At 39.6% G+C, this 23,098-nt stretch overlaps 1 protein-coding gene across 1 annotated transcript; it reads left to right on the top strand.

The window, feature by feature from the left end:
- Positions 1-1,178: 1,178 nt before the first annotated feature.
- ASAH1 (N-acylsphingosine amidohydrolase 1) lies at positions 1,179-17,199 on the top strand. The gene is made up of 14 exons (XM_018069893.1): positions 1,179-1,312; positions 6,614-6,660; positions 6,853-6,943; positions 8,203-8,289; positions 9,229-9,307; positions 10,200-10,274; positions 11,116-11,161; positions 12,540-12,684; positions 13,714-13,768; positions 13,988-14,069; positions 14,705-14,836; positions 15,065-15,188; positions 15,754-15,810; positions 16,476-17,199. Exons 1-14 carry the CDS (start codon positions 1,235-1,237, stop codon positions 16,563-16,565), a joined length of 1,188 nt encoding a protein of 395 aa, XP_017925382.1. The 5' UTR covers positions 1,179-1,234; the 3' UTR covers positions 16,566-17,199.
- Positions 17,200-23,098: the final 5,899 nt, after the last annotated feature.

Below are 23,098 nucleotides of genomic sequence, written 5' to 3'. Positions count from 1 at the left end.
GCCTGATTTCCTATTTCTGAAAGAACACTCCTGTGAAAATCTCAAGGTTTATCCTGTTATGCTGTAATTTTCCTTGTTTTCTAAATCCACAGATTGGTTCTCTATCTTCTTTTACCAGTGCTTAATGCTTTTCTGCTTTGGTCTCTAAAGCTCTGTGCAATTTCCCAGCTTATGCTCTGAGCTGGCTCCTTCCTACCCACTTGCATTCCCTCCCTTCATCCAAGGCTTTCCCACATTACAATACATTTCTTTTATCCTTCCCGTTTCTTAATTTCTGCAGTTCCTTGCAGCTTTCCAATCAACCTTCTGCCTAGGACTTCCCTTTTTCTTGACACCTCCGGTTTGTTTTGTAAGACAGTTAATTGCACAGGCAATTAAGTCATGATATTAAAGACTATCACTTTTCTTCTGTGCGCCTAAGAACACATGACACATCTTGGTCACTACATAAAGCACATGACACAAACTAAAACACAAGGCATCCCAGAAGGTTTTGAGTATTTTGTCATAGTGCTTCCCACAACTGTTGCTAACGTTAAATGTTTATTTGCTCCCACTAAAATGATCCCTTTTATTGTAAGTTTTTTGGAGTATGCACTGTATTTGGCTGCTGACTTGTACTTGATATTACAACAAATATTACAATAACCTGATCTAATGGGTGGTATCCTTGCCCAGCGCAGGGAAGTTGTAACTAGATGATCTTTAAGGTCCCTTCCAACCCAAACCATTCTACGATTCTATGAAATAGATACCATTTATGTATAGTAATGAACAAATAGCACACAAGGTGTTTATGGCTGGATACATCTCATGTCCTGTATTTCTCATTAGTCTGCCCCGTTGCCTGTTTCCTGCACTCCTAAGCAGGCAAGATAGGGAGAAGTCTTCCTAAAGAAGGTGCCTGCCTGGCATCTCCTTAGCACGAAGCCTGCCTAAAATCTTCCCAAGGACACAGAGTAATTAAAAATCACAGCATTTACGAAGTGAAAACTGGTGCCACGGGTTTGCTCTCAGTGTTTCCAAAGAGACGCGATTTTATTTCGGAATTCCCTGTACGGAGCTTCCCTCCCGTGGAAGTGCGGCTGACAATGGGCTCCGCTGCTGTATTATACATGGAGAGGCGGGCCGTGTGGGCGGTGGGAGGGTTCTGCCCCTGCCGGGCGGGGCCGTGTCATGTGGCCGCGGCTCCGGGAAGCGCCGAGGGAGCGGGGTCGGGAAGGAAGGAAGGAGGATGGCGAGCTGGGGTCGGGCGCTGCCGGTGCTCGCCGCGCTGCTCGTCCTGGCGCAGCTCTCCTGGGCGCCGGACCCGGTGAGCCTGGGGCGGGAGGGGAGCCGGGACGGCGCGGTGGGGGGGATCGCCCCCAGCCCTCTGCGGGGGATGGCGGGGGGGATACGGCCGCTCTTCCCCACGCCGGAGGCCGAGCGAGTGCTCAGACCCGCGCGTGTGGATGTGTGGGGTGTCCCGCTGCCCCACGGGCTCGGCGGCTTCCAAATGGCTCCTGCGGCGCGGCCGGGACGGGCTGTGCCACGGGTGTGTTGTACAAGTCCTTGCTCGCTCCTGCACTCGGTGTCGTGTGCGTCTGTAAGGTCAGTGTTGCCCTCTTACGCCAAAGCGGCGATTTCCCAAAGGAAAGTTAGGACGGGCTTGCTAAAAGTAGGGACGCCTCGGAATCTGCTGAGGGTATTTGCTGTAGCTCACCCAAGGAGAAGTGTTAGAGTAGGCGGGCTTGGGATGTCGTTTCTTGTTCTTTCGGTTTTTTTGTTGTTTTTTTAAGCTGAATAAGTGAAATATTTAACTTTTGGTGGAATTGTGAAGTTGGGATGGGGCAGATGTAGTTACTTGGAACGGGCTGGCTTCCATCTTCTGGACGTGTAAACAGCCGCTCTTGCTTCCTGGTGTATTTTTTATTCCTGAAGTAGCGAAGCACTCTGATCTCAGCAGTTCCTGAATCTCCTCGTCCTCTGTAAAGAGGACAAGTTTTAAATATCTCTGGATTTCAAAATAATATTTTGCAATCTATTTTTAAATATTTTGGGAACATCTACTTCCTTCGCTCTAAGGCTTTTCCTAGCAAATGTTATTGATTTCAGGAAAATGAATATGGAATTTGTGAGACGGGAGAACTACAGGAAAGGACTGTAGACATCTGGATGACCCATGTTCTCTTAGCTTCCTGATTACACAGAACTGGGTTCTCTTCTCGTCTCTCTCTTATTCCCTCTCTCCTCTCTCCTTTCAGTCCCATCCTACCCATCTCAGAGAAGTTTCCCAATACTATAAGCCAGCTCTAGCTTAAAACACCTTCAGAATTTTAGCCAAAAGTATCCTGGGGTATGGAGTGGTAGAAGAAAATGCCAGCCATCAGCAAAGTCTAGTCATTAGAGCTTGATTTTTGCATTTGATTGTACTTGGTACATCTTCGCACTTGCATCTAATCCGCTCTGTATCCAGATTGCAAATTGTGCTGCTGTGCAGCCAGGTATCAGGCTTGGATATTTTGGTTTTGTTTGACCTACTGGATTGCATCATTTGCTGGAGAATAAACAATTTTTGTATTCCTACATACAGCTGTTTGGGTTCTTTCCATTAACAGAGAACATGGCAGCTAAATGTCTTGAGTTACACCTTAATGGAGCAGACTGTCAGTCCCTTTAACTTTCAGTTAGGCCCCCTCAACCATAGTGAACTTTTTGTCCAAACTGCAATTTAAATTGGCTTGATCACCATTCCTTCAGAGCTGCAAGAGTACTCTTAAACTATCTGAACAGCGTTGGGACTGCTGCAGCACAACAGAGTGCTGCTTTGGCATTGTCATGTGAGGGAAGGGGAGCAGAGAGAAAAATGTGTTAGACCACAGAGTTCATAGACCAAAAGATGCTGAATATAACAGATTGACTGAAAGAGACTGAATGCAATGTCCTTAAACTATGGAATTGTATTTAATAACTCAAAGAGGTAATTTTATATTTATTCTTACATATGAAGATCAGAAACAGTGAATATTAAGGAAGGGTGCCACAGATGGTCCACTTCAAAAATATATTTGAGGGTAATTTAAAAAGTGCTGGCATTCCTTAGACTGGAAAAGTGACATTCAGTCTATGTCATATTAATGAAATTAGGCTAGGTGTCAAAATATTTGCTCAGCAGTCATTAAACCTTGCATTAATTTTCTTTACTGCAGTGATTAATAACTGTTATTACTTGATTTTTTCTTCCTAGTTAGGAGTTCATCTCAACAATTTTCTAGCTATTTGGTTCCTGTTCCACTCTACTTTTTTTTTGTAATATAAATCTTCTGTGCTACTTCAATTTTTTTCTTTTTATTTCCATCTTTCCCCATATCATGTTCTCTTTCTACTCCACTCTGTTATCTTCCTTTTAGTGTTTTAATCCTATGGTGCTGCACATCTGGTTTTGCCTCATTACGTACATCCAAGTTTGAAAGTCAGCAGTACATCAGATAATGAAAATATGCAACTTACCAGCAACAGTAGGTTGTTTGTTTTTTTTGAAAAAGCAAACAAAAAAAACCCAAACCAAACAAAAAAAGCATTACATCACCATTCATGAATAGCTGTATTCCTCCTAGGGGGTTCAATACATGTTTGAAAAGCAAATTTATAGTGATAACCTCCTGTTTGGAGCCAGCTTCTGCTGATGTTTTCTGAGGGACCACCTCTGGCTTGTCACATTGGAAAGTGACGGCAATTCTGTTTTGCTGGAAGAATGTTCCTTCTTCTCTTGCACAGCGTTTATTGTTCCTACTCTACTGTCAGGCCTCAGCAGAGAGGAGAATCTTGCTGACCACAGCAGTAACTTCATAGCTCCTTATTTCATTCTACTTTAAAAAAGTGCTTGATGATTTTTTCTGTTGCTGCAAGAAAATCCTTTAGGTGTCTTTTTTTTCTTTTTACCTTGTCAGAAAGATTTACTGTTACTCTTTAGCTGATTGCAAAAGGGAACAACTTTTTGTTCCTTGTTAAAACTTCGTGTAAAAAAGAGAAGCCAAAACACTTCTAGTTTTCTAGTTGTCTTTAAGTTACTGCTTATGTTCCAGGGGAAGCCATGCGAGGAGCGGCTGAGGTCACTTGGCTTGTTAAGCCTGGAGGAGACTGAGGGCAGACTTCATCACAGTCCACAGCTTCCTCATGAGGTTTAGGTTGGATATTAGAAAGACGTTCTTGACCCAGAGGGTGGTTGGGCACTGGAACAGGTTTCCCAGGGAAGTGGTCTCAGCACCAAGCCTGACAGAGTTCAAGAAGCGTTTGGACAATGCTCTCAGGCACATGGTGGAATTCTTGGAGTGTTTTGCACAGAGCCAGGAGTTGGACTCAATAATTCTTGTGGGTCCCTTCCAACTCAAGATATTCTGTGATTCTATGATATAATAGTTTACCTAAAGACACTACTAATAATCTTGACTTTCTTCAGATATTCAAGCAGTTTTGAAAGATGTATGTGTTGTTTCAGGAATTATTCGTTCCTTTAGCTTGCTTTATCCATAGACAGATGAGGAAACTAAAATTACTGCATGTAAGGAGGAAACATTTTCTCTGTTACCTCCCCCTTTTACTGTTGCTTTCTTCACCTCTTTTGTGACTTAGGTTGCAAAGGTCTGGGAAGATAAAAATAGCTGCAAATACAGGATTAAAGTCTCAGGATGAAGTGTCAGAAGTGACATTATGTCACATTTAAGAGCGTTAGCACAGGTGACATTTAGCACCAGGAACATCACCTACAGTCCTCTGAAATCAGTTTGCATGATTGCCACTGTTTCCTCCATGTGCACATGGCCTATACTGACAGATTAACTGAACTTTCATCCCTTTGAGATAATTTTTTGTTACAGGCTTTATCTGTCAAGAACCATATTTTTGAGAGCAGGTTTCTCCCGAAGGTCCTAATCTGTGCACCCTTTGCAGTAGGATGCATGAGTAATGTCACTTTTTTGAACTGATTATAGTATTGCAGGATGGAAAATTTCACAAGACAATTGCATTAATACTGTTAAGCATTTGTCTGACTTTGCACGAAGCCTGTGACTTCTGTTGCATAATTAGTCATCTGATATCGTTCCCTACCCTCCTTGTTTTGACACTTCTTCATTTTGAAAATTAAATGGCCTTTTGCATTTGATCTTTTGTTCCAGCTGTGCAAAGGCTATAACAGCACTGCAGTGAAATCTAGGAAACACTTCGCTGCTGGTCCTGTACCTTCGTCTCACATGTTGGAAAGCCAAAATTCATTTCATGCTTTCTCCCAGCAATTTGAAACAATACAAAGAGAAGCACATGATAACACACAGAAGGCAATCCCAATTCAGAATTGCTGTTTCCAGTTGTAACAAATTAGGCCAGTGTTTAAAGTCTGTGGCATTGTGTAAGACATTGTGTTTTCTATATTAATGCTTTAAAACCAGATAATGGGATCAGACCAAAGAGAACATGGACATTGTTTAGCTTGTTCCAGTTTAGTTTGTTCGGTTAGGTCACTGCTGGAGATCTTGTCCCAGTTTTCATTGGAGCCAGAATGCATTATAAGGGCGCACTTGTAAAGTAATCTAATTAATACAACCAAATAAATATTCAAAATCAAGGGTGGGGAAGAAGAGGAGTGGTGGAAGGATTCCTACGTATTTTTGTTTCTGTTCTGTCTCTTAAATACTTGTGCTTTGGGAGCCTTTGTATGGACTCCCAGAACAGCACACGTACCTTTGTTTTTTTCTTAGTGGGACATATTGTGCTTTAAGGAGCTTACTGAACTTCTCAGATAGCTAAGGGACCAAATCTGGTCTATTATCAACTGGCTTGAAGCAGAAGTACAGGCACCTAGTAGGCAATTGATTGTATTTCACTGGGTAAAACGTGCAGTTATCATTGTGGCATATATATGCATATGTTTATGTATTTATATGCATGCTTTATGTAATTGATGGGAAAACACCCTTGCACTCACTTTGAGTACACCTAAAATAGTTCTCAGACTTTCATTTGTAACTAGCCATGCTTGCAGTAATGAAGGTACCTATTTTAATTATATTCCTGAAATACACCTCTCGTAATGTTTAGCACCACTTCAGCAGCATTTTTCCACACTAAATCAAAACTCCTGCCTTTTAGCTCATTATGCTAGCTGAGTAATATGCACAAAGTTCAGTGTGCTTTCCCTACCCCAGCTACACAGTGAAACTGAACACCAAACATAATGATGAATGCTGCTATAAAATGGGATTATGAATTGGACAAACAGAACAAACTGGTCCATCCTGAGATTTAAGGTTTCTGAACTTGTATAAAGAAGTAAATAAAGTAGTAAGTAAATAAAGTGCTCTTCATTAAATCACACTGAGTAAAAGTGGGTTTGTGTCTTTATCATGATCTTGTGCTTGCCCTGGACTACATTAGGCAAGTTGTCTGAAGGTCTGTCAGACAGCATGGGGAAGTTGCTGCTTGTCCCTACCTCTTCTGTTCTCCTCTGCACCCTTTCCAAAGTCCCAAGATTTTGAATTAACTGACTAGTCCTAAAGGTTTAATTCAAAACTAAGTCTGCTAGAATAATACTGTTTTAACAAAGAAGCTAAATAGTAACGTGTCACTGTCTTTACAGTATGGAGAAGAGTGCAGGAGTAAAATGTACCCTCCTTCTGGACCAACGTAAGTAATCTGATTGAACTTGTCTAGCAAATTACAGAGAAGTTGTGATTTGCAAGTCTGAACAGGGTTTTTTCTTGAATCTCGTTCCTGTTGCAGATCTAGAAAATGCTCGTTACAGGTGGGAAGCACCTATTTTGTCAAATGTTTTTTCAGAGCCTTCTTTAAATTTGATCTCTGGTGTTTATCTTTCAGGTTCAAAGGGAATATACCCACATATGTCATAAATCTTGATTTACCTCCCAGCAAAAGATGGGATAACTTGATGCAGGACAAAAAGACAGAGGTAGGATATGCAGAGCTTGTTTGAAGTTTAGCAGGTATAAAGCTAGCACATGGCCTTTTATTTTCAGAAAGGTTTTGGAAAGGAATACAGGTGCTAAAATTACATGAAAAGGATAATATTTTGAGTTGACTTTTTTAATATGATTCTAACCTAAAATAATGCTTGAGTAAACCTTTTTTTCTGTTCAACACTTGACCTAGCAGTATCAAATGTGGAGGTACTGATGTTTGGGATGTAGAGGAATAAAATACAGTGTGCCATAGAGCAAGTGTGTGCAATTTGATTTATCAAATCTCTTTAGTGATGAAGCAGTGCAGGATGAACTGCACTGAGGAGTATACCAAAGGGATGGCCTCAGTAAACTGAAGTGAAACTGAGGCAGCATCCCTTCTCCTCTGCACCTCTCTGCTTCTCTTAAAACACTGCATGAGATGGTGAAATGGCAAGGGGGAAATTAAGAACTTCCTGCCCTTTTCAGGGATGCTGGTTGTAGCACTGGTGTTTACACAGCAAAAATATTTTTTAAAATACTTGAATCTATTTCAAACTACTTAAAACAGCTGTTCTTCTGAAGACTGCTAAAAATTCAATTCAGTAATAATTACTTTCTCAAACAAGACCAGGGCTTTTTGCTATACGCCTGCTGACCTTGAGCTTTCAACTCTGAAAGCCAGACAAATTCTACTTACATGCTAATATTTATTTTTAAAGTCTCATTTAAACCAGTGGGTGTTGGAAGCTTCAGGTTGCACCTTAAATTCTGAAAGGTTTTTATCTCTTGTGTACTTTGGAGTTAGGTGGAAAGGAACTGTTATTTGTGGCCATTCACATGTCACAAATGGAAAGCATGTACTTTTATAAGAACTTTGTCAAGTATTTTTGTCTTCAAAAATACCAGTGCTTAAGCAAAGAGCTTGTAATTAACATTTTTAAAGACAGAATGGGGCAGAGTATTAAAATATGATCAAAGGAACACAAGAGGAGGATGGGTTTCCTGTAATCCGTTTTCTCTGGTAGAAGGACATGTTGGAACTAATCTAGAAAGTTACTTGAACAAAGCTTGAGGAGTGATTCTCTTTAAGAGTGTCGGGGGTTGGAGGTGTTTTTCTCACCAAGAACACCACATTTAGCACTTTATTTAAATACATACTTTCTCAACAAAATGTTTTTCTGAAAAGTCTGTGGAGGTGTTCTGTTAATATTCTAGCAATTCTTATGATTAAGAGATTCTATTCAGTAAAAGCCCTTGTTCTTTTTAGCTGAAGACTGTGGTCCAGAATATTAAAGATATAGCAAATACCTTCTTCCCCAGCGGCAAAGTTGTTGACATAGTGGATAACAAAATAGTAAGTATTTTCAGCGTAATTATTTTATTACTGCATGCTCTGACTACCAGAATTAAAATGCTACTAAATTTGACAGTTAAGAACTTTAAAAGTTCTTAATTTACAAGTTCTTAATTCCACTTCCAGAAAAGAACAGAAATGCTATTTAAAGTGTCACTCTGAAATTTTGCTGTCTTGTCATCTCTGAATTACTCTGAAACCATCAAACGAAAAATGCATGTGCCTCTTCCTCCTCTAATTTTTCCCAAGATCTTTTCAAGTTTGGATTAGTCACGGTAGGCAAATATGCTACTGACTTAGTTAATGTAACAAAACACTTCACTGGAATTCTTTGTGCAATGTTCTACTCCTTTTAAACAGTAGCATAAAATTAGGTTTTGTAAACTGTAATAAGGGTCTGATTACAGGGACAACTTTGACCAGGCCTCATCTTAAAAAATAATTTGATTCAGATTAAAATAAGCTTTGGCATGGAATCAGGACAGGGGAAAGCAGTGTAGCGGTAGACACATCATAAAGTCAGATTTCTTCCCCATTTTTATTTGCAGCATATCCCTGTGTGCCTGAGTGGGGTTGACATAAAGGCAGCACATACAGGTAGTCATACTAATGTGGGAAAGTTAGGGATGCCAATAAACACTGACATTAAGCTAAATTCCAGTTGAGCTTTTAATATATACAAGTCCTACTTCACTCTGTTCCATCTATTGCTGCTAAGATACTGTGCTAGTCTCCATTGCTCACGTCAGTATTTTGATAAGTAATAGTCTTTACTTTTCCTAAGTATGTGCTTGTCTTCAAAGGACTCTGCAAACATCTTCAAGTTCTGCTGGCTGCAGAGAAATTACATACTCAGTAGTTGTGAGAAGGGTGTACCTGTTTGGGAGTAACAAAATAGTGTTAATTTAAACATATGTCATACAAAACCTTTCTTTTCAGGCTCATCTGACTGCCACACTTCCTTATCCTTTCAATGAAGAACTCCAAGGGATTGCAAATTCCTCTGGGATTCCTTTGGGTAATAATTTTCAACACTCATTAACACAGTGGAAAACTAGGAATCCAGACTTGTTTAAAATTAGTATGTTTACCAGTCTGCAGTTAGTTGTAGTCATCTGAGACCTTAACAAATTATTAATTAAGTAAGTAAAGCAATAAATTGCATCTTACACTAAATAAAAACAGTATTTTAGAGAACAAAATAAAATCACATAAGCCTTTCATCTGGTTGGGACTTCTCTGTAGAGCTGTGGTTTCTCACTCCTAAGTTTTGGGAACTGGAGCAGGTCTCAGCTCCTGTGCACCAAAATTTGGGGGAATCCTCTATTCTCGTCGTTCAGCTGTATGTCTGCTGTTGACATACAAAGGGCAAGCCCAGTCTCATGCTGTGATTTCTTTCCCTTGTGATCCTTGCCACTTCCTTCTGCCTTCCCTTTGCACCTCCTGTAAAAGAATGCCATTCCAGGTGAGAAGTAGGCACTGAATTCTTTCAGAATGGAGACAGAGAAGGACTGTTGACCTGTTCCCACTGCTTCCCTCATGCAGGAGCAGTACACCTGGTGCCAGGCAACTGCTCCTATATGGGAGTAGGGGTACATATAGCAACTTTCTTCTTTTAAGTGAATTTTATAGCTTCTTGTGAAGTTTCCAGAGGAGGAAATAGCAATGACTGTCATCTTTCTTTGTGGTAAGGCAGAAGGCCAAGAGATTCTCATCCTTCTGTTTGCCTTTCAGAAAGCTCTTGATTTTGTTGAACCAATTATTTCAAAGATCAAATAAGATTTAAACAGGAATTCTTAATAGAAATATGACAGGATACTGAACTTTGCAGTATGCTTGTTTCTAACCATTTTTTTCCTGTTCATGGCAAAAGTTTCAAAACTATTGAAGTTTGTTTCTTTTTGTTCTAGGGGAAATTGTTATTTTTAACATCTTTTATGAAATTTTTACTGTATGTACATCAATAGTGGCGGAAGATAAAACAGGTAATGTAACCCAGAATAATTTTAATAGTTTTCTTTTATGTAGAAGAAGTTCCACCTCAATTATACAAATACAGTCGTCCTCAGCTGCAGGCAAAGAGGTCTAGTAAAGAGACTAAAAGCAAGGATAATAAAAAGATATTCCTTGAGAAGGGAATAAGAGATCACAGGTGTTTTACGTTAAAAAAAAAAAGGACAGAAATACCTTCAAAGATGGTTTGGGTTTGGTTTTGTTGAATTTTTTGTTTGTCAGTTTAGGGAGTCTTTTGGGGGTTTTTTTGTGGTTGGTTGGTTAAGGTTTTCTTCGTAGGTGGTGTTTGTTTTTCTAGGGGAAAGAAACACCAGCTAGACACCTGAAACTTTCTCAGTGCCATGTGGGATTTTGCATCTAGTTTCTAGCTATTGCATATGTATGGCGTTAGAGATTGACAAAATAGGTTATCTCTTTTAAGAAGATAGACTCTTTCATTCTCCTTCTCAGTTCTGCAGCCCTTGTCTGCACCTGCTCCAGCTTAGGAAGTTTCTAAGGGATTCTCAGACAGCTTACAAATGTCTCATTTTTAGAGGAAGCTCAGTGTGTTATCATTGCATTAAGATAATGTGGAAAGCATCTGAGGCCCAGATGGACAGCAGTCTGCAAGATTAATTGATCTCAGTTATGGCAAAACATTTCTCTGATCAAAAAAACCCCCACCATTATTCTGTGCTTATGAAAAAGGCAACTAGAAATGGTATTTTTGTTGCTTACTTTCCCAAGTATTTGCTTGCTTAGTCATTTCTTGCATTTCTAAACTGAAATTTGTCTCTTTCTTTAAAAAATCTTATTTGTTTGTTTGTTGTATAGGGAAACTGTACCATGCCAGAAACTTGGATTTTGGACTCTTTCTAGGGTAAGTACCTAAACTTGTGACTTTTTTTTTTTTTTTAACCCAAAGAAAAAGCTAGCTGAACTTGAAATTTCTGCATGCATTTTTTGAGTCTAACTGATGAACTGGATGTTGTTAAGACAGTGACAGGTAATTCTGCATTGTGTGTTGTGCAAAAAGGCTAAAATGAAAAGGATTATTCTGCTGATGTTATGTCAAACTGCCCCAAGTGCATCAAGAACAGTTGTGTCACTAAGTTTTTTCTCAGCTCCAGTTTAAACTGTCTCAAACCACAGAATGGTTTATCTCTGTGGCACAGTATGTGCCTTATCTCTGAGGCACAGTATGTCTTGTTCTTTACATGATGGGATGAAGCATCAATTTTAATGTATGCACTGAAATGGGGATTAGATTGAGGCTTGGCTTTTTTATGTTCTTTTCTTTTTTCTTTTCTCGGATTATTCCCCTCGTTACTGTACTGTACTTTACTGGCACTTCCCCTGACTCATCATTTCCACTCAGGAGTCAGTGATTTATATTCCACTGATCTAACACCGTCATCCATTTGGATACAAACACTGTAGTTTGTTGCCCAGCACTGCATTCTCTTTTAGCTCTCATTTCATACCCCATGATCAGGTAGTTCAGCATTTGCTTTTATTACCCCAGTATATTTTGTAACATCACTCATCCAGACGATGCTCAATGTCCAATTGGAATTTAAATGTTCATCTTCATTAAAATTCTCACCTGCCTATCAAAAACTCACTTGTTGTCAACTGTAACTCCACCAGTCCCTTGGTTTTGCATGTGTTGAATTTCTCTCGCTTGTCAGAAATACTGTGAACATGTTCCCTGAAAATTAAAGAAACTTCAAAGCTGTTCCCAGAGCCTGAATTGTTTTCAGAAAATGTAAGGATCTGCTAAGTGATCTTTATCACTCTCTTACCTGCAAACTGGTCTGGCTTATCTTACAAAGTCGACTTGGGACTTCCCTTCATGTAGAGAAAATCCAGTAGTATGTGGTTTCTCTTCTTTGAAAAGTAAGAATTTGAGGTTTGGTGTCATAGGCAGTACCTGTAGCTCCCTTTGCCATCAGGAACAGAAAGAAGTTATGTGTGTTCACAACAAAGCAGCTGTCCTGGTGGTGCTGTTTAATCCTAAGCACTGTATATGCTCTTACGTCAAACAAAACTTGGCTATTTTCACTGCCTGCCTATCTGTTTAGACTTCTTAGTTGTTCCTTGCTGGTGCCGCTCAGGTAGCTTTGGAGCAGTGGTGTTGCTTGACATGAGTAAGATCAGAGGATAGGCATCACACACAGCACTCCTGCGTGCTGTGAAGGGAGATTTTAAAAGCTACTGAGAGAGGGAAGTTTCAAATTATGTACTGTGTTCTGCAGGTGGGATGTTAAAAATAACTCCTGGACTTTAACTCGGGAACTGAAGCCTTTAGTGGTACTCTTGGACTTCCAGAGGAACAACAAAACAGTATTCAGGTCTACAAATTTTGCAGGATACATAGGCATGGTGTCTGGAGTCAAACCAGTAAGTATGGGGAAGGGGCATCGACAGTTTGTTAAGAATGCTTCAGGCATTCTTGGGATGTTTTTTAATAAATGATCTCTTAATTGTTCTGGTACACAGCATAGCTACTTGAAAAAAGATAAAAGAAAGCAATGCTGCAATCTTCCTTGTGAAAGGAGATTGCCCGAATGAAATATTTCGCTTTGGACAATTCTTAAAAACAGCATTGAATTCTGAATAGGAACAGGAGTGATTACAAAGTGCTCAAGTGGTTAGTTTCTTGCTAGCTAATAGCTACTGCTGTAATCCCAGAGGTGAAATGGCGTACTTGTGCTATTTTAACTCTTTCTCCAAAGCTTTGTAGAAAAAGAACTCCTAAATTTTAAGATTTTTTGATTGAGTTTTCGTTTAATAGGTACCTGAAATCTGAGGGTTATCTGTACAGCTGGTTTTTAAGATGTAGAACTTTACCAGGGTCTTCGGCTCAAATAAGTTGGGAAGAGTCCGTTCTGAATATGATCCAGTGTAGCTGAATTCCATTTTTCTCTGAAAGAAACAATTAGAAGAATTTGAGTTTGAATTGCATGTTGCAAGTAGCATGGATTGAATCAAGTGCAGCTGCACACCCATGTGAATACCAGTAATGTATCAGGGTGTACTTAGCACTGGGACTTAAACTGGAATAGTACGCACAGGTCTGAGAAGAAGGTGACATACAGCAGGGAAAGGAAAACTGGTAACTCAGTAATGCAACACAGACCAAAAGAAAAAATGGCCACAGGCTTGGCTTGACTTGCTTAGCATAAAAGCATGCTTTGCTGATTGCTTGGCCGGGTCAGAAAACTATGAATTATCATTTCTGCTTATTCAGGCAGTAATAAATTAGGTTCTTCTCTACATGGGATTGATCTCGCAGTCTATTACTCGAAGAGGAAGAGTCTAACAAACAAGAAGCTCAGTTGACATCTAAATTGCAGTGCTACCTCTTGTTTATTAGTGGTACTAGTGAGCTGGCAATGGATGAAGGTTGGCTTGTTTAATGCTTTTCAGAACTTGTTCACACTGACAATGAATGAGCGTTTCAGTCTTGATGGTGGTTATGTGGGTGAGTAACGCTCATTTCTTTTATTATTTCTGTACAAGTCTTCCAGAACTTGGGCATACCAATTACCTTAATAAATAGTAAATATTGACCTTAATAAAAATGATGAATAGATTCCAGATGAGTAAGATAACACACAGCTTGTTTTAAAGGCTGTGAAAGTTGTAATTGCATGAATGAACTGTCTGAAAGCAAATTAGTGTAACCAGTGATATTTTGCAGGAATCTTCGAATGGTTTCTTGGTAGAAGAGACGGTATGTGGATGGGCTTTCTTACAAGAACAGTATTAGAGAATGCTACAAGGTATTTCCCCTCCCTCTAAATATTCTACTGCTTTAACTTGCTTTGCTTTCAACTAGCATGAATACTGTGGATATATGCTTCGTATCCAGTGATACAGATACCTTCCTGGTGGCCCTAACATTAAATTGTTCTGGTATTGCTGGTACTCTGGAGCAGGGGCCAAGACGTCACACATGATCCCTCAAATATTTTTCTCAGATTATTTTTTTTCTAATGAACCTGTTGGTATCTAAAAGCATAACAGCATTCTGCACCAAAACACATCCAACTGGTAGTTGGATATTATATTAAAGGAAGTATATAGTATATATAGGAAGTAAGCAGAAAAAAAGTTGTCATGCAATTAATTAATTCAGTGGAATATGACACAGCATGTCATCATCATTTTATTCATGTTTTAATGTAGAAAAAGTACAAAGAGCACCTCTAAACAACCATACTTTAGATTCAAAATGAGTAGAGATACTTTGCTTAAATGTGTTCCTTCATTGTGGTCCTTTCTCCTCATATGTACATGAAGGGGGAAGAAAGACCAAACTAGTAACAACCCAAACTTTTCCTGGGTCTGTGTAACTTGTTCTTCAGCACTTGAACCATTTATAGCATTTAATAGTCCAACACTACTTTATCCACAGTTACCAGGATGCAAAAGACAAACTGGCCAAAACAAGACTGCTGGCTCCAGCTTACTTTATACTGGGTGGAAAAAATTCTGGAGAAGGATGTGTGATAACTCGTTCCAGGACAGCTGCTCTGGATATCTGGGAGTGAGTATGCTAGACCTGACACCCAGCTCAGCCTTCCAGAAGAGTACAGGTTCCACCAATAATAGTGTCTGCTATTTCTTGTGACTTCTGTTGTACAAAAACTTACTTCTTTACCATCATTGAAAAATACCCCAGCAAGCCTAAAAAAACAGTGTATAGTATATACTGTATATATGTACTTACTATATACTTAGAGAAGCAAAACACAAACAGAGATGTCTTTTCCAGCCTTGATATCAAGAAAGGCACGTGGTATGTGTTAGAAACAAACTACGATCGCTGGAAGCCCCCACTAGTATTGGATAATCGCAGAGGACCTGCAATGAAATGCCTGAACCACACAACACAAGAGGTAAAAATCCTCCAAATATGTCATATCCTGTTGTTTTGAAACTCCCACGTTACAGTACTGACCTGACACAGCCAGGAGCATTCAGGTTATTTTCAAGCACAGCTGTAATGATAGTGGTTGGCGGTTTTATGGTAACGTGTCTCTGCTTCTTGGTAAAAAGTGCCAGCTGGCCCTTTACATGCTTCTTTTTCTTTTTTTTTCCCCCGGTTTTGGGCTTTCTCTTTGTCTAGGCAGGTTTCCTGCAAGTATTTTCAGCAGCTGCATATGCAGGGGATAAACCTGGAGATACTTTGAGAAAGACTTTCAGTGTTTCCTGGGCGGTTTTACATTGGTGAAATTCAAACACGCACTGTCAGGCAGCAAATATAGTCCAGTGTTCCAAGCTCTACTGAGATCTGGTCTGCTCAAGTTTTTGCAGCCTACATTCTTCTGATCTCAAGGTGTATGGGTATCATATGCTCTTATAGCTATATGTTATGCAATTGAGCTGTAAAAAAGTTACTGTTTTCAGCGTTTACACTAATAGGATAACGTTCCTTAACATCAGTGTATAATTTTCTTTCAGAACCTCTCCTTACCAGCAATTTATGATGTTCTCTCCACAAAGCCTGTCCTCAATAAGGTAATGCTTCTATTTTTGCAGAAAGTTTAGAGTACGGGCAGACCACTAATTACTGTACATCTAAGGAGTAGGTCACAGCAGTACATTCAGGGTTTTTTTAGGGGAAAACATGGATGTAAATACAAAACAAATTTCACATTACTTTGTAAATGCAAAATGTAATTGCTGGAATAGCAATTTTCCGAAGGCCCTACAGCTTTAAAACTCCGAGTAGCCTGAGCCCTTTCCTCGTAGCTGGCTCTGGTTTGAGGCAGCAGTTGCTCTACAGACATCGTGAGCACCCTTCTAATCTGAATTAATCTGTGATATATGCCTTTGTAATTAGCATGAAACAAGTTAATATACCTCATGGTTTGGGCATACTACAGGCACATTCATCTTGCAACAGAAGATGTTTTAGTCTGAACTTGCAGTTTTGATGTTTAGAATAAAAAAAGACTGAAGGAAGGAGAGAAAAGAGGTTTGGGATTATAAAGTTTAGTTACTATGTTCAGTGGAGGCAGCATTCTTGACTAAGAACACAAGCAATTTATACTTGCATGTTGTTGACTAAAGAAGGTAAATGCTCATTTTAGTTGAACTGTTCAGCTGATATCAGAGACAGGTTTTCACTAGTTGCTGTAATGAGGATTTTTTTCTTTTTTCCTCTTCCCACTGCCTGTTAGCTGACTGTGTGCACAACGCTGATGGAGGTGTATAATGGTCATACAGAGACTTACCTGCGGGAATGCCCAGATCCCTGTAGTCCCTGGTAGTCCTGTACCTTTCCTATGTTGGAAGCTGCTTGTCTGAATATTTCTGGAAAGAGATTCGTCAGTCCAACTCCATTCTTCAGAAATCTAATGGCTATATAGAAATGTCAATGAGCTTCTAACAACGAAGGACCCTTTTTCACAGCGGACTTCCTTGCTTTCTAACAGCAGTACTGCTGACAAGAAATGTATTCTAATGAGTGTCTGGTGTGATTTCAGCCATTTCTGCCAAATGAGTTCAGCAGCTAGCTCCAGATCTCTTCAGTCTTGACAGTATTCTTGTTTTGTTGTTGGTTGTGGGTTTGTTAATTTTTGTTGTTTGGTTTGGTTTATTTAGATTAAAATACTTCTAAAGCACATAAGTTAAAATGGCACCTACCAAGCATGAAAAAGAATTGGGTACAAGAAGACCATCTGGGTCAATACAGTTCTGTTATTCTTTTGTAAGCACTTAAGATGAATTGCATCTGGTCTAATATGAAGATATGTCTAATATGCCCTGTTATAAAATAACCTAGCAAGTATCATGTTTAGTCACAGAAACAAGGTCTTGGGGAAATATCTAAAATGAGGTCTGAGCCAAAAATGTCTTGCCACTGATTTAAAGCTCTTTTGCTGAAGCTCTTTCTTGGCCTGTTAACAAATTATTTTTTTTTAATACAGAATTTTCTGTTTTCAAAAAAAATAAATACTAATACAATAAAGAACTACTTTCTTTGACCAAAATACACATGCACTGATTTCATACTTCAGTGTCACTGTGCACGTTACATATCACATGGCATAAAGGGCTTTCACTTCTAAATAGACTGATTTTAATGGTATCTGAAAAAATTATTTGTTCCTTAAACTGATAGTTAAAGTTATTACCATAATAGGGTAATTGGGTTGCTTTGGAAGGATTTTGTTTGTTTGTTTTTTTTTTTGGAAAGTGGGGAAGGGAAGTCAGGTCAGGCTGCACCATTGGCCAAAATACAAATTAAGACAATAAAGGTCATTTGGAAATAGAAGTAGTAGCACCCTAATACCCTAGGAAGCAGGGTATTGTGCCACTGGCTGCATTGCTGGCACTAGTTTCCAGTGCCAACTCTTGTGTTTTGTAACACGCAAAGAGAACACACTGGAGAGTAGGCTTAGGGGCTGGTATATATATATGGTAGTTCCCTTGTAATCTCTCCTTAACCACCCTAGGAAAGAGCTGATATTCATAGTCCCACTGATCCAGGAATTTTAAGTTGCCGTTGGTGTAAGGGAAGTGTTAGCTCTCTCTTTGGTGTCTGCAGACAGTATTGCATAAGGCACTCCAATTAAAACCTGCAAGTTCATGACATCCAGTCACAATGGGATATGCAGAACAGTATTAGTGTAGTGCAGAAGCTGAGAACACAGGATACTACAGCTTCCTGTTCCAAATACTAAAGCGTATTACAACTTTTTTTCCCCCACAATTACAAATTTAAGAAATCTACAGAAGGGAAGACAAGTGATTGTCCATAATAATCTCCCCAGGGAAATGGTGTATTCCCCAACATTGGTACTTTCAAGAGTCTGCTGGACAGGGTGCTGGGGCATCTTGTCTAGGCTGTTGCTGTTGACAAAAAGGTTGGACCGGATTATCATTGAGGTCCCTTCCAGCCTGGTATTCTATGGTTAAAAGACAACCTTTCATCATCCCTTGTTTCAGTAGCCAGGTTACATCTTACTGCAAACTCTGTTCTCATTAGAGGTTCTCCTTCCATCAGCATTGGAAGAAGCAGGGACAACAGGAATGCTATTTGACAAGTTAGCTACTGATAAAGAAACATGGCTTCTGGTTGAAGAAAATGAAGCACTGATATTCTAGGCCTTAGAACAATGCTTGTAGTAGCACAGCAAGAAGCAATTCAGAGGGATGTAAACCAATGACACATTGAAAACACACAGAAATCAACATCCCCTGATGTCATCATCATCATGGCTGGGCTTCGTGAACCAAGATTTGGGAAGGGCTCTACCCACGTTTGTTGCAAGCATGTTGATCCCCCTATGTAAACTGATGTTAAAAAGGGCCAGTCTAGTTGTACATCTAACTCTTTTTAACTGAAGTATGCAAGCAGAAGTGTGTTAGCATGATGGTACTACCAGAGTACATTTTTAATCTCAGTTTTGAATATTGAACCTATGTAAACCAAAATCAGCAGCATGATTTAATTAGGGAAAAATGCATGTGTGAAACGCAGCTCCTGGGACACTTGATTCATATAAAACAGTTAAACCAAGTCAGATGTTATAGTCTGTACTGTGGAGAACACATCATATGCTTCTGAGTGCGGACCTTAACCTGGTAGGGGGTTGTTCAGATTTATTTGGAATGAAGTTGTGTAACAGCCATAATCAAATTACTTTGTAATTTAAAAATAAGTTTACGTGCTTAATTAGTCCTGTCCCACTTTAGCATATGTAGAGCAAGGCAGTGTAGACTATTTACAGTCATTAACTAATAATCTTTTGGTATGTCCCTTGTGCAAGACAAATCTACATTTCCACACTGGAAATTGCTTTATAATTGCAAAAGCACAGCTAAATCCCATGAATGTCTGTCCAGAGCTTGAATGCCTATGCCTGCTATTGACTAAAATAAACAAAGCTGTTTAAAAACAAAACCCCCAACAACTACGTATTACTGTGTCTGCCTTAATATACAAAAAGTGATGAATGTGATTGCTTATTGATTTAACCTTCATCTGTCCACTCTGAAAGCACTTGTTCTGAAGGTTTTCTAAAGCCAGACAAAAAGCTTAATTTGCTCTTGTTACAGATTTCTTTGCTCTTGTTACAACCATTTTTAATGTCAGTTTACTGCCTTCCCCCTGCTTCTGCTGCCGTAGGCACTGTGATGGAAGCTAAGACTATTTCACTGAAGAAATGTTTGCAGCTACTTGCGACGTTGGGATTTCATTTAGTTGCCTTTTTTTTAAAGAGAAAGACACAAATAATGAAAATGGGTGTGTTTCTTCATATTAATTTGCTGTACACATAGTTGAGGTACCTCACAAACACCAGGAGGATGGTCTGATTACTTTCTTTTAGTTTTTTTTCCCCAGGTCAAGTAAGCAGCCATATATATTTTTCTCTTTAAGTTTACGTAAGAGATTTACAGTTTTCCTTGTTCTGCTGTGAAAAATTCCAGATATTTATCAAATGGTTTCAAAAAAAATAAACCTGCATATGTAAGCAAGAAGACAAACATACTTTTTTGTTACTGCTGCACAGTGTAGTTCTAGGAAAAGCAGCCACAGTGTTTTAGCTTCTAGCAGATGTAAATAGAAAGAGTTAATCCAGTTTACTGTAAACTCGATTAAGGTATAACAGGAAAGATAAATTATTGTTTGGGCATTGGCATTTAAATGTCAGTTTGCCAAGAAAATTTTACACCTCTACAGTTTCAGGAATCCATGCAGTGAAGCCCCATATCATTTAAAAGGAAGAAAGAATGGCATCTCCCATGCTAAAAAACAAAATTTTTGCAGCTAATGAGGACAGGAGAATCCAAAAATTTGAATCTTATCAAAATCAAGCAGTAGTTCTGGGACACACAAGCAAATGAGTTTGCATTAGAGTCAGTTGCATGTTTGGGCTTTGCTTAGAAGCAAAACTCCATAGCAGTGCTCGTGGATGTCCTGGCAAGTACCTGCAAGGAAAGCAGCAAGAGTAAATAAAAGACTTTCACTGGACTGAGCAGGTATGATGGAGAGTGGACAAGCAGGGAGCAGTTGAGAGCTTTAGGCAGGCTCCACAGCTATCAGTGAAATACTTTTTTCCCCCAGCACAAACACACGTTCCACGTTCACACAGCCAGCTCTTTAGGTTACAGGTGTAAGGAGAAAGAAATGCAAAGAAGAAGCTCAAAAGCTTGGATTTCATCTTAGTGGCAACAGCAGGCAAATTACCTGCTTATGGCATGGATCATCAGATGCACTCTTCTCTTTTTGGAGGACCAGAATTGGTGAGAAAGGCACACCCTTGCTCTCTGAGCAGTAAAACCTCTCATCCTTTGCACCAGAAGAACAAGATGAGCCAGAAGGAGTAATGCTCAATCAAAGCAGTGGCAGAAGCCACAGTCTGCCTTGGGAAGAAAACTCCAGATACTTATGCATTTTATAAGAAGCTGCCTTGACTGTTATGAGAATCTGGAAACACAACATACCCATTGACCAAAAGCTGTGATCAAGAAGCAAGTAGACCATGCAGTTGTTCCCTCTAGATCTGCTTACGAGTTTTTCAGAGGATCATAATTTGTGGAATCAAAGGTCTTTTGTAACTACGTCTGCTCCCACACGCTGTCTTAGAAGAGAGGACAATAATTATAAAGGACTTAGCCTGTTTACATACCAAGAAGCACTGTACTCAGGACATTTTCTGATCTATGGTGAATCAGCTCTGAATTACATTAATTGCATATGGGACAATCTCAGTCTAATTTGTTTTGCAAAGTTTGTTCTCCTAGCTCAAGGGTTATGCCTGAGCAATAGAAGGATCCCAGTAGTAAGACTGCCTCTGTTGGGGTTCTGCACTGAAGGTAACTCCAGTCATAAGGTTTGCTTTAAGGTTTTCCACTGTTAGTCTTTGTCTTTCTTTTAATTTTGATAAGCTGTCTCTATTCAGCAGATACACAATGTAGAAAAAAAATTCATCCCTAGGCTTTTCCCTCTTTGTATTTCAGTAAGAACAATATTTTTTTTTCTGTAGTAAAGAAAATTAGATCACAAAGTGCTGCATTGCCATCATGTTTTCAAAGCAGAACTTTAATTCAGGTACCTAGAGGAGTTCGGATTAGACATAGTCTTTTCTCAAGCTACACTCACTATCTGAATTACACCAGTATTTAAACCTTTGGGTAGTTACATATAATTTGCATCAGCTTAGTCCCCAAAATGTTATATCTGCATTCCTGCAAGAGGTGTACATGCACCATCCCCTGCTAAGACAGCTGTGTCCGGCTCCATGAACCTTCTGCATGAACCAGGTGGGAAAAAAGTAGAAGTGACGGGATGGAGAGGAGAAAACAGAGAAGGGAAAAAAAAAGAGAGAGAGAAGCAAGAGCCAAAGTGTCAGAAAATGTCAGAGGAAAGAGAAGTAAAACAGAACAGGAAGACACAGTAGTGGCAGGCTATGAACTGCAGTATGCTCCTTTACTGACCCTTCCTTTCCTGACAGCTGAAGCCTGAGCCAAAATGTGCCTCCCCATCTGCAGCAAGATTTTTTTTCAAATTATGCTGACAGTAGCTCTAAACTGATCCTCTAAGAAAAGAATATTGAAATTAAAAATACATGTTATCTCAAGCAACTATTCTTCAGATTTACAAGCAAGATAAGTTGCATTAGAAGTATACTAAGGCTGTGAAGTAGCCAGAAGCCAAGAAGCATAGGAGCCACTCATTCCCCTTCCTTTTTGAATTGGATACAGTCTCTTTGTATGATCCCAAAATTCCTTTTACAGAGATCCCTTGTTTCACTCACTGCATAGGACAGGCTGCGTTCCTGTGATGAATGAGGATGGCATAACAAAGGCGAAAGGCTTCTGCTTTGTTCCAGTTTTCAAGACAGTAAATAAGATAATGCCTTGCAAAAGAAAGGGTGGTGTTACAGACCAGGCAGGTCTCAGTACCTACTGGGACAACTAAATTCTCACCCCAGTTCTGCCACGTGCTGCCCAGGCAAACCAGTAGATTGTGGTGTCTGGCTGGTGCCCAGTCTGTGATACCAGGGGTGGTATTTTGGAAGTACTGATCACAAAGGCAATCAAGACAGAGGGAGCTATGCTGCAATCATATAAAGTACTGTAAAGTGAATCCTAATATTTTACTTCTCAGTTCAGGCTCTCAAAATTATTCAGTAATCTTCATTTCGAACTCTGTACCTCAGAGCTCCATATGTAACACAGGCACAGTATTCTCTGATCTTTCTCAATATCAGGAAGACAAAAACATAAACTAATGCAAAAAGTCTAAAGCCCTCAAACAAAGTTGATTTAGTTTGAACCCAGCAGGCCTTCAAGGATCATGGAAGTAAGTAATGCAGAGAGAGCACCATAGGGAAACTGATAAGAAAATGAATCATTTTAATGCAAGGTTTGGATGGTTCATAAAACAAGCAGGGCTCAGGGTCACATGTTGAGTGCTGAACATGGACACCTCCCATGTTAGCTGAGGCAGAGACTTCTTTAAAGGGCCAGCACGGGGAAGAAGAGAAGAGAGGTGACTGTGATTAAGAGCCCTTTGTGCACAGGGCAGCAGATTACATAGAGATTCTTAATATAATCCTGTTGGGTTTTTATTTTGTAGTGCTTGAATTTACAAGCTAGAGATTTTATTTTTTAAACTGAAGGCTGGGTATCAGTTGATGAGATGAATATAATATGCAGCAGAACGTAGCTTCCACCTGTCTGTCTGAGAAGGGCAGCAGATGTTGAGCCCAGAGAGGACAATAAAGAAACTTAACACAGATTCCATTTACTCAAGGTGTGCATCACAACCTCCCACCAGGCCTTCTACATT

The sequence above is a fragment of the Manacus vitellinus genome, unplaced genomic scaffold (assembly GCF_001715985.3).
Source record: "Manacus vitellinus isolate BGI_N305 unplaced genomic scaffold, ASM171598v3 scaffold_0_pilon, whole genome shotgun sequence".
In the NCBI taxonomy this organism is placed as follows: domain Eukaryota; kingdom Metazoa; phylum Chordata; class Aves; order Passeriformes; family Pipridae; genus Manacus; species Manacus vitellinus.
This window is presented reverse-complemented; position numbering and strand designations above follow the sequence as displayed.